Below are 10,897 nucleotides of genomic sequence, written 5' to 3'. Positions count from 1 at the left end.
TGTGAATGCTGGGGTGCAGGGACTGGCAGTACCCTGTGTGAATGCTGGGGTGCAGGGGCTGGCACTACCCTGCCTGTGAATGCTGGGGTGCAGGGGCTGGAACTACCCTGCCTGTGAATGCTGGGGTGCAGGGGCTGGCACTACCCTGCCTGTGAATGTTGGGGTGCAGGGGCTGGCACTACCCTGCCTGTGAATGTTGGGGTGCAGGGGCTGGCACTACCCTGCCTGTGAATGTTGGGTGCAGGGGCTGGCAGTACCCTGCCTGTGAATGTTGGGGTGCAGGGGCTGGCACTACCCTGCCTGTGAATGCTGGGGTGCAGGGGCTGGCAGTACCCTGTGTGAATGTTGGGTGCAGGGGCTGGCAGTACCCTGCCTGTGAATGTTGGGTGCAGGGGCTGGCAGTACCCTGCCTGTGAATGTTGGGGTGCAGGGACTGGCAGTACCCTGTGTGAATGCTGGGGTGCGGGGGCTGGCACTACCCTGCCTGTGAATGCTGGGGTGCAGGGACTGGCAGTACCCTGCCTGTGAATGCTGGGGTGCAGGGGCTGGCACTACCCTGTGTGAATGCTGGGGTGCAGGGGCTGGCAGTACCCTGCCTGTGAATGCTGGGGTGCAGGGGCTGGCAGTACCCTGTGTGAATGCTGGGGTGCAGGGGCTGGCAGTACCCGGTGTGTGGCAGGCAAGCTCTGCCAGCCCCCAGGGCATTTCAGCCTCCTGGGATGGATGATTCACTGAGGTCTGGTGGTACCTGCAGGGGCACCCTGAAGATGATGATGGCACCAGCCACCACTGCAGAGGGCTGTGTATGGGAGGCAGGGCTAAGGGAATAACTGGTGGCACACTTACCTGGTGGACAGGCACAAGCGCACAGGAATGCTGTGTGAGAGGGCTGCACTCTCTGAAGAGCCCAGTAAAACTAAGGAGGGATACAGGGTAGTTTACATGCAAATTGACAAAACATTTCACCCAATGGAAAATAAGTGAAGATACTATTCTGGGATAAAGTGAGGAGCAAAATTTAATACAATGCAAAGCATCTTAGCAGGCTATTTTAGAAAACTGTTTAAAAATAAGAGGTTATAGAAGTCAGTCATCAAGCTGTTCACACTGTTAACCTATATAACCATATGATGTTATTACTGTTAACCTCATCGTCCCTCCCCCTCTTCCTTTCTAATGTTTCCTATACTCCTTGCTTCTTGTCTTTACATTAAAAGAACACTCTGGGAAGGGACTGTACTTGCTTTCAAGGCAACACCATAGCAAGGCCCAAGCCTGACTGTTGTCTCTGTGGACTCCCAGACCAAGGTATACTTTTACCTGAGCCCGCATTACGACACAGATTCAGATTTTTTCTTTACTCTACTGTCCTCTTTCGGACTATGACACACAAGCAAAAACTATTTAACAATGCACCTGCTGCAGACTGCTAACTAGCCTATTCTTTCTCCTTGTCATCTTAAGACAATGTTGCAAATTCTCTGAGCTGTGTTGAACATCAGCATCCATTTCAAGGAGCAGACACTTCTGACACTGAGCAGGCTGGCTAACAGCCTAAGTGATAACTTTTGTTGGCACCTGCACCACAGCTCAGATCTAAGAGATGTTCTGTGGGCAGCTGCCTGTTGATTTGCTTTCCTAGACACGCGATTGAACCACACTGTACATCCTGTGCTTATGAAATCCCAGCAGGGCTGTATCACAGTACCTACCACTAGAATGTGTGATTTACACCACCTACAAACTGCAACATCTCAAGATAAACCTGCTCCTTATAATGAAGATCGAGATAACTGCAGTTCTCACTACCTACAATGCTTTTTAAGGTCAGTGAGTTTTAAAATAGCTGGGATTTTACAGGACACACTGTGAGATGGTTTTTTGTAAGACAGGCTGATCTGAGACGGAGACTCTTGTCTCATTGCCCCTCTCTCATATGCTTGTGCCAAACACATAAGAAACTTGGGATTGCTTCTACATGAAAGTGTGCAGGTCTTTTGTTTTCTCATCTTCCTCCAAACCAGCGAGGTGGGAAGCAATTGCCAAATGAGAAGGATATTAATTAGCTAGTGCTGTGCCCAAAGGAATGGGCTTAGGGGAAACCCAGAGCCAAGGCTGAGCTGGAGAAAGTTTGGTCTGGACTGGTCAAACAAGCTGTTGAAATCTTTGGCCTGGTTATCACAGCTTGCATCTCATGCTCCCTGCTCATGCCTGCCCTCCTCCTCCAAAGCTGGGCTGCTTGAGCAGTGCTGGCCAGCAGCTCCTGTCCTGCAGTACCATTGGTGGGACAACTCTCCAGGCCAAAAGACCTCCTCCCTGCCAACACAGAGGGCCTGAGGCCTGAAGATTCCATGGGCTGGTGCTAGGCTCCTTGTCTTTCCTCCTCTTTCCACACAAAGCAAGACTGAGAGGACAGGGGAACCCTATGAATTCCCAAGATGAAGCTGCTGAGATCCACTAAGCACTGCCAAGTGGCTCTGTCCACATACACACATGCTGGTGAATCCAAGTTCCAGGTGGTCCTGTCCCCCAGCTGACAGGTGAGAGTAAACTGGATTTCCTGCATGAACAGCCTTCCATTTTCAAAGGTCACCAATGATTTTGAGCATCCAGCTGGAGTCATCTGGCAGGGCATCTGCTTGGAACACAGGTGAGGCCCAACACCTCATGTGGAAATCACATCCATCAAAGATGCCTCCAGCTGTGATTCTCCAAATTGTCTCTGAAATGACAGGCCTGATTCAGAAGCCTTTTGACAACCTCAGCTGAGCTTAAATCAAAAAGTCAAACTACTGATTTGCATAGCAAACACAAAAATTTAAATGGTGCAAACCTGCTATTTAAATTTTTCTACCTCAGCTCTGGAAATGCTTATATTCGTTACAGGCCAGAAGGTGAGGTCTAGTTCCCTGAGGTAGTGGATGCTTTCAGTTTCCAATAAAGTCAATAAGAATTGTTCACACTCTATGTGAAATACAAACTTTTAGCAGCAAGAAGAAAATTCAATGCATAAACAATATTAAAAAAAAACCCTTTAGGCTTACTATCTTTTTTTCCATCAGCTATTCACATGAAGTTCAAGCTATTGTTTTTGATTTGAATAGTATTCCTGGCCTTTTGAACTGCAGATCATTTATAATTTAAGAAAACAAAATCAATGGTTATTTGTTTTATAATGTACTGCTGTCAGTGATGGAAAGGACTACAATAGTTTCTATGATTATTAATTCTTCAAAATAATATACCTGTTCCAGTATCCAATTAACCTGGTTATTAATCAAAGTGCCTTAATTGTAAGTTATTAAAAGAGGTCAGACACTGAAGAGTGTGCAATATTTTTAGATTTTCCAGTTTGATTCAAAACACACTAAAAGAGGGGCCCCATAAAATAACCATCTAGAGACAGTCCATGGCAAACATCCAGAAACTATTCTTAATGGAATGGAGTTAGCATGAGCTGAGATCATTCTTTAGCCTTGGGAGAAAAAAAAAAAGAGAGAGATGTTTTTAGGAAGAGATTTCCAAAGGGATTATGAGTTGCTCTTTGCAAACAATACAGAGGATTTCCAGTATGCATTGTGCTTTTGCCGAGAACTGGGCGTACAAGGGAGCCAATCAAAGTCCTCCTGTATCTAATGAGGAGGGGGAAATCATGATGGGGAAAGTCCCATAATGACAGGAGACAACAGCTGTTTGTACAGTGACTCGTACAGAAAACTCTGTCACCAAGGAATCTCTCCAAACGTGATTTTACTTATCTGAGACATTATTCATTGAATTAGCATAAGCAGTGAAGTGTGTATGTGGGCGAGAAATCTGAAATCTTATTCATGGGATTACTAAAATGCTATTTTTTCCCGTAATTTCGAAGACAGCAGAGGTACAGAGCTAACATAATAAAAAAGATGTGGGCTTTGGAATCTCAGCAATCTTTAAATCAATGTAGCATTTGTCCCGAAGTTAGACTGACATGTTATACTAAACACAGAGGAAGTTGAAACAGACAGAAGTCTTGATGTAAAGGATTAGTTTTCAAATTTGGTCTCCTAATGGACAAACAGACCCGCACCCTGAAGAGGTAATATCGTTACATGAATCCAAAATTGGGGTTTTCTTTTTGTGCCGTATCAAAACGCCGGAGCACACGGCGGCAGCTCCGTGTTGAGACACCGCGGCCGCCTGTGGCCACAGGGCCCGCTCGGCTGCCTGGGACCCTGCCAGACTCCCCTGGTTCTGTTTGCTAAACAAACGCATCTTACGCACTTCAGCTGCACATGAAAACAAAATTATGAAACAGGGCTTTTAATGTAAAACCCACTTCTAAAAAAAATTTCTGCTAACAATTCCACGTAAGGAACCCAGGAGGTCTTCCTAAGGGCCGTGCCTCCACATCCCAGCCTCCTGCTCTTTTTAATTCACGTTTGACACAGAGTTCTCTCCGCCCTGTCCCGGTCCCCAGCTCCCACGGCCCCTCAGCTCCAATGGTGCCTCAGCCCCGGCACCGCCGCAGGAGTCTCGGGGCCGCGCACGTGCCGAGCCCGCGGGCAGCACGAGGCGGGCGGCCCACGCGCGCTCCCCGCGGGGGTACTGGGCGGAGGCGGCGGCGGCCGTGGGCGATCCCCGCGCGCCAGCGGCGCCCCGCCCCGCCCCGCCCCTCCCTCGGCGCTCCGAATGGTTCCTCCCCCTCCGCCCCTCCTCGCGCCGGCGGGGGCGGGACGCGCGAGCGGGCAGAGGGAATCCCTCGGCTTCCCCTGAGCGCGCTCCGCTCTCGCGAGACTTGCGCAGCTCTCCGCATGCCGGCAGGCGCCGGGCTCTCGCGAGAGCGGCGCGGTTCCCACGCCCGGGCTGTTGTGTCTGTGGGGAGAAGCCCGGGCGCTGAGTGGGCGGGGCGCACCGCCCCCCCCGCCCCGCGCGTGTCTCGCGGGCCCGCGCACGCGCGCTCCGGGCCGCGGGGAGGGGGGCGCTCTCGCGAGAGTAGGAGTTTTGGCGAGAGTTTGTGGAAGATGGCGCCTGTTGTGACAGGGTGAGTGCGGGGCGTTCGCGGCGCCCGCTGGAGCCGCCGCCGCCCGGGGCTGCCTGGGCGAGGCCGCGCCGCGCCCGCCCGCTCGCTCCTCGGCCGCCGCTCGACGGCACGGGGGACTCCCCTCCGGACGGCCCGCGGGCGGGCCCTGCGGCGCAAACCTCGTGGGGCTGGGGTCCCGCCGGGTGGGCGCACGGAGGAGGCGCCCCGGGTGCCGGCCCGGCAGCGGCCGCGCTCTCCGGCCGGCCCGCGGCGCGGGAGTCCCGGCAGGTCCGGGCGCTCACTTTGCTTTCCTTCTCTCCCGCACGGACACGCCAGTCGGGACTCCGTGCAGGGTCAGTGCTCATCTCGGCTGCTTCGGAGCGGGTCCCGCTCTGAGGGCTCCCAGGGGAGCGGCGGAGCCCAACTGGGAGGGGACCTGGGGCTGCCACGGGCTCTTCTCCCTTCTCGGTCGCCCTGGCTCGTCCCGCTGTAGGCGGGGGTCCCCCAGGCTCCCCCGGCTACGGACGGGGAGTGCTGGGACAAAGGCTTTTGCTGCTGTGGTTGGAAGTTGAGCGCGGGCCCCCAGCGCCCCTCGCACGGCGGGGCCCGGCCCGGCGCTGTCACTTGGCGGCGGAGCGCTCCCGGGCGCGCCGAGCGCGGGCGGCTCTCCGCCCCTGCTAGCAGGACACCCGCTCCGTCAGGCTGGGCGGCCGAGGTTCCCTTTCTCTCCTCTCTGCACACCATTCCCAGGGCTTTGTTGAGTTTTAGCTGCCTTCCTTCAAATGCTGCGGTGCAGGGAAGGGTAGCAGCCTCCCTACGCCAGTAAGCCACGCTGGATCATAATGAATGGTAGTCTCCATCCCTTTCAACCACACTGGGTAATACTTAATCATGGCTAGCCAGCTGCAGCATGTGTCACTGTAATAAGTGACACCCTCTTAGCCACCTACAGCTGATGAATAATAACAGACCCACTGCTGGTATACAGTACGCAATCACACCTGCAGTGTCACATTGCACGTTGCCATCCTTGCCACATCTTGATTGCTGCTGCTTATTTCAAGTGCCGGATCCTTAATTTTGGACTACGTGGAGCAAGTGTGACCTCCCTCTATGTGTTGAGGGAAGAGACAGTCAGGAGAAGAACAGGCTGATTCTGTACTCCACCTGTTTGTTCCAAATGAAATTTTGTCTTGTTGAAGTATTTCTAGGTCTTTCTAAAACGTAGACCTTATTTTAAGATTTCACAGTGTGTCTGTGACCTTCTGTCTTCCCTGTGGGATTACATTGTCTACAGCATTGGCTCTGTGGTTAGAGAGCAACAGCCTGCTTGGGGGTGGGGTGGAGTTGGTGGTTGATGCTTTTGTTCTCGTGGAGAAGGTAGCATTATGGTATTTTGTTGTTTTGATTAGCTGCAATAGTGTTTCCAATTCCTCACTCTTGTTTGTGAAAAAATAAATTGAAGCTTTTGCTTGATTTCAGTCCTGATGAAGGTATCTTGTGGCTGATATACAATTTCCCAATTAAATGTTCTTTAGGGAAGCTGATCTTGTTTGTTATGATTCCTGGAGTGTAGTAGTTTAGAGGTTGGACTTGAAAGAAGGGAAGAAATGCTTTTAAAGTTTACTATAAAGTTAGCCTGTGCTCCAGTTAGCAGTTAAGTTTTTCCACATTTCTATTAGTTTACTCATCTGAATATTTGGGTTCCATTTCCTTTTGTTTATTGATTATTACAGGATTGTCAGAAGTGTTGTCGTGTTTGGGACATTAGTTCTATCCTTTTCAGATGTCTGTTAAAATGTTGACAAAACAACTGTGGCTTATTTTAAAAACAGTGATCAAATAATCAGAGCAGTAGAAAAAATACCATTTTAACAAGACTGAAATAGTTGTTTGTAGTTTAGGATTTTCTGCTACATTTATTGTTTAAACCTATAAGTCAAATAATTCTCTGGAAAAATAATTTTGTTTTCTTATTGTTAAATACTTCTAGTGTAGGTAAAATGAAATATGCTAACTTTTGTTAATGTTGTAGTTATAGTGCATCAAGGAGCCTAATTTTTAATTTTTTTTTATTAAATGACCTGTTTCTGGAGTATGGCTCTGATGCTGAGTTGTCTTTGTGTATTAGGATTAAAAAATGATGATTCACCAGTAGCCGATTGATTTTTATTTTTTTTTCAAAATGGTTAGTATAAGGAGTTTTCTTTCTGGGTTATTCTATAAAAACTTACTTGGACAGGGGAAAAAGTGTTTGAAATTAAAAAGCAATAGCTAAAGAATGTAATATGCAAATCCTGCATTGTGTTTGAATGGGCATCACATGGGCACATGGTTCTTTTGCAGTCAGTGTTACCTGAATGAGAAAGGTGGTTTTTGGTTTTTTTTTTCCTGTGAAAACTATATGCCTAAGCTTAAGTTTTGGTGCATAAGTTTATGCAGTGTTGGAATGGAATAGTAGGAATTTCCTGCAGCAGTTTTGGGGGGCAGTCAGAGTTTGTTCTGCTTTGTTGTTGGCAGCATGTGGCACCCTCGTGCTGCTGCCTCACAAGGAGCGTTTTGATTAAACTCGTGCGTGTGTACAGTGTGACAAGCTAAACTGCACAGTGTCAGAACCAGATACAGGGAGAAAGCAAACAGCAGCATCAGACAAGTAACTTAGAAGGAATTACTATTCAAACTGCTGTTTAAAAGAAGTGGATAATTTATGGCTGGGATTATAGGATAGTATTTTTGGGGTTTTGTGGAGTATTTTTGGTTTTGGTTGTGAACAATGTAGGGAAATATCTTTTTAAGATTACAAAATTAATGAAAATGCTTCTTTAATTATATTTTGAGTGCAAACCGCTTGTTTCTAAATAACTGTTATACTGCAAAAATACCTGTAGGCATCCAAATTGCTCTGCTAGGTCTAATAAAGCCATATGACAGAGAAAATCTCTAGTGCCATGAACTTATTTTTGTAATTTTACAGTGACATAAAGTAGGCAATGGTGTCTTCTTAGGAGCTTGGGACAACCTGATCTTTAAAATACTGGAATCCAACTCAGAAATAACAGATGGAAATCATAAATAGTAGGCATTGTCTTAAGTACTTGATTACCAGTTAAAACGTCTGTAATAGCAGTATACAGTATAGCATTTGGATTCTTTTTCAAACATGTTGAGAAGCCTTGGAAAAGACAAAAATACTTTGAGTAGGCTTATTGCTGGTATGATGCTGGTTTTCCATAGGCACTGTACAGTAGAAAATTGTTTTAGTCACTTTTCTAAGTAACAAGCTATTCAAGTTCCATGTCTGAATTAGTCATCCTGGAGTTCAGTGGTTATGAGGGGTTTCCTGACCCAGAATGCTTAATGATTTAAGGGTGAGGGAAGAGATCTGTGGTGGCTCAGGAGAATGTTTGGCATCAGTGCTGTGAATTTTAGGGCAGTAGTGTAGATGTGACAGCCATCTGGTCATTTTGTTTCTTTGTTTTTAATGAGAAATATGAAAAAAACTTGGAGGAGGTTTTTGAAAGAGGGTGCTGCTTCATGGAGCTCTCCCAACCCCAAGGGCAAGAGAAAAGAAGTTCAGAGGTGAAAATACAACAGTTCACCAGAACTTTAACCTCATCTACATCCTGATTAGTAATTTTAGAATGAGGACCTTGACCAATTAGGGTCTTGAAGTAGAGAGTGAAGTGAATGCTGCTCAAGAAGTGGGATGGGGAAGGACTTGTGTGATCTGGCTGTAGGCTAAAAGTGTTGAGAGAGGAATGTTCATAAGGATCAGTTCTGGATCTTGAAAGATGAAATTGCTTCACTATTTCAGGTGTGAACTTCTGTGGTCTCATGATAAATTTCCAGCTACTAGAGGGATATCTTAGTGATGTGATGGGCATGGCTAGGATCTCACCAGCAGGTTATTTCTAGGACCTATAGAGGACAAGCTAGATTGGAGAGCTAATGCTTAGTTAAGTTCAGGACTTGCAGTAGTGGAAAGGAGACTGAAGCAGTGGTGGAATGAATATGACCTGTGTGTTTTCTGTGCTGAGGCTGAGCTGATTGTGAGACATCAGTGTGGGGAAAGAGAGACTCAGGCTGGGGTGTTGACTTGGACAAGCACAGGAGATAGGGAGTAGAAAGAATATTTCTGATTCATGGCAGGGAGTTCATGGTTGAGTCTGAATCCTGGCCCTGGACTGAGTGAAGACAATTGGCAAGGGGTGCAAGACCAAAGCCTAGGAAGTGATTAATAAAATAATACAGGTGAATGAGGAGGCTCCTTCAGGAGGATGCACTGAAAGAACAGTGATAAGGGATGAGTCATGAGAGCAACAATGCCAAGGGAATGAGGGAGGGAGAGTTATTTCTGGAAAAGAAACATTGCTGGTAGTCTTGGGTGATAGGTTAAGGAAGAGAACAAATAGATGCTGATTCTGAGCCTCATCATAGGGTTAGGCTGCAGGAGATGTTAGAATGCTTTCAGTGACATTTAAGGAGTGAAAACAGGATAATGTAGACTATAGGACTAGAGTTCATGGATGAGGTCTTCAGGCTACAGTTTTTACTGTCACTGAAAGTTTAAACAGTGCTTATTAAGATTTGAGTAGTAGCATAACTACAGCTATTGTATTGTGTATATGCACCTGATGAGTGTTAAAGATTGGGAAAAACTTGTTCACAATCAAATGAATAGATGGTTTTGTGTGACTAACATTTAAATTGTTATCAAGGAGCAAGAGCTGTTAAGTCAGACTATTGGGAAATCCTTGTGAGCAATATATTCTTGAAGGAGTCTTCTGAAATGCTGGCAAATACTCTTTTTAACCTTTTAACCTTCCCCTTTCAGTAGAAGCAGTTTTATGGAGTTAAGGTCTTAATTTGGATTTTATTTGCTTTTGCTGTGTATTCACTATGTTAAGTAGCTCTTTGTTGTTTGACTTATTCTGGTTGATACAGAACACAAAGAAAGTCTGAAAATAATCTTTCTATAGCTTGATTTCTCCAGAAATAATCTGTAGACTATTGTATTTGGCATAGTATGTGTGTGCTTGCTACAGCCAATTAAAAGGCAATATCCTTTGCTGATATCTCTTTGCAAAAATAGTTCTCTTTAAAGTATTGTTCTATGAATTGCATAATGATCATGGGTTTGTGAATGAGAGTGAGTTTTTTCCCTCTGACTTTCTAATTTCTATTTTGCAGTAGTAACTTATTCTAGGACTATTTTTCATTATTTTGAACTCCAATTTCTGTGTTTAAAAAAACTGTGAAAAGAAGAGCAAGTAGCCTGTAGGTGTGTATAAAAGTCTTTCTGAAAGACTTGTGGTGCCTTCACAGGTACAGATTTTGAGGAAAGGTTTTATAGTTGCTAATTCATCGTTGGTGAAGATTACAGTTATGGTGCAGTGCATACCTGTTCTGTGCTATGTTTGGTTTTAGATAAACTTGTAAAGATAGGTTGTCATTTGAATTTTTAAAGTGCATATTTAATACAAACAAGTGTTCTCTTATGCAGTTTGTTAGAATCTCTCTGGGATGAAGAATGTAGTTTATGCACAGTATTAGTTTGACATTTGGAGACCAAATAATGCTGGCAGAATTGTGATGTTTCAGGACATCAATTTTCGGTGTTCATAATACTTGCAACCCTAAATTCTTTGGATGTTAATGGCAAGCAAATTATTAACTGAACTATATGGCACTAATGTGCTGAAATATTGCCTCCCAAGAGCATTTCACAGGGAAGGTGTATTTTAAGTGTTTTGGGTTTTTTTTTAATTTATTATTTCCATGTTTCTAAAAATTGAGCAATTGTGTATGCTGGCTTTTACAGAATTACTTATTTTCTTCTTTATGTTTAGGTGAAAAAGAGAAAAAAGTAAATGTCACTAGCTGTGTTGTCAGGTT

General features: G+C 45.9%; 1 protein-coding gene across 1 annotated transcript in view; it reads left to right on the top strand.

The window, feature by feature from the left end:
- Positions 1 to 4,993: 4,993 nt before the first annotated feature.
- RBPJ (recombination signal binding protein for immunoglobulin kappa J region) overlaps positions 4,994 to 10,897 on the top strand; it is a 57,585-nt gene continuing 51,681 nt past the window's right edge. Inside the window, exon 1 of the mRNA XM_036382532.2 lies at positions 4,994 to 5,023. Within this exon, the coding sequence (XP_036238425.1) occupies positions 5,004 to 5,023 (20 nt within the window). The 5' untranslated portion in view covers positions 4,994 to 5,003. The remainder of the gene's footprint in view (positions 5,024 to 10,897) is intronic.

Source organism: Molothrus ater, chromosome 4, assembly GCF_012460135.2.
Source record: "Molothrus ater isolate BHLD 08-10-18 breed brown headed cowbird chromosome 4, BPBGC_Mater_1.1, whole genome shotgun sequence".
Classification (NCBI taxonomy): domain Eukaryota; kingdom Metazoa; phylum Chordata; class Aves; order Passeriformes; family Icteridae; genus Molothrus; species Molothrus ater.
Note: the sequence above shows the minus strand (reverse complement) of the source record. Positions and strands in the feature narration are given on the sequence as shown.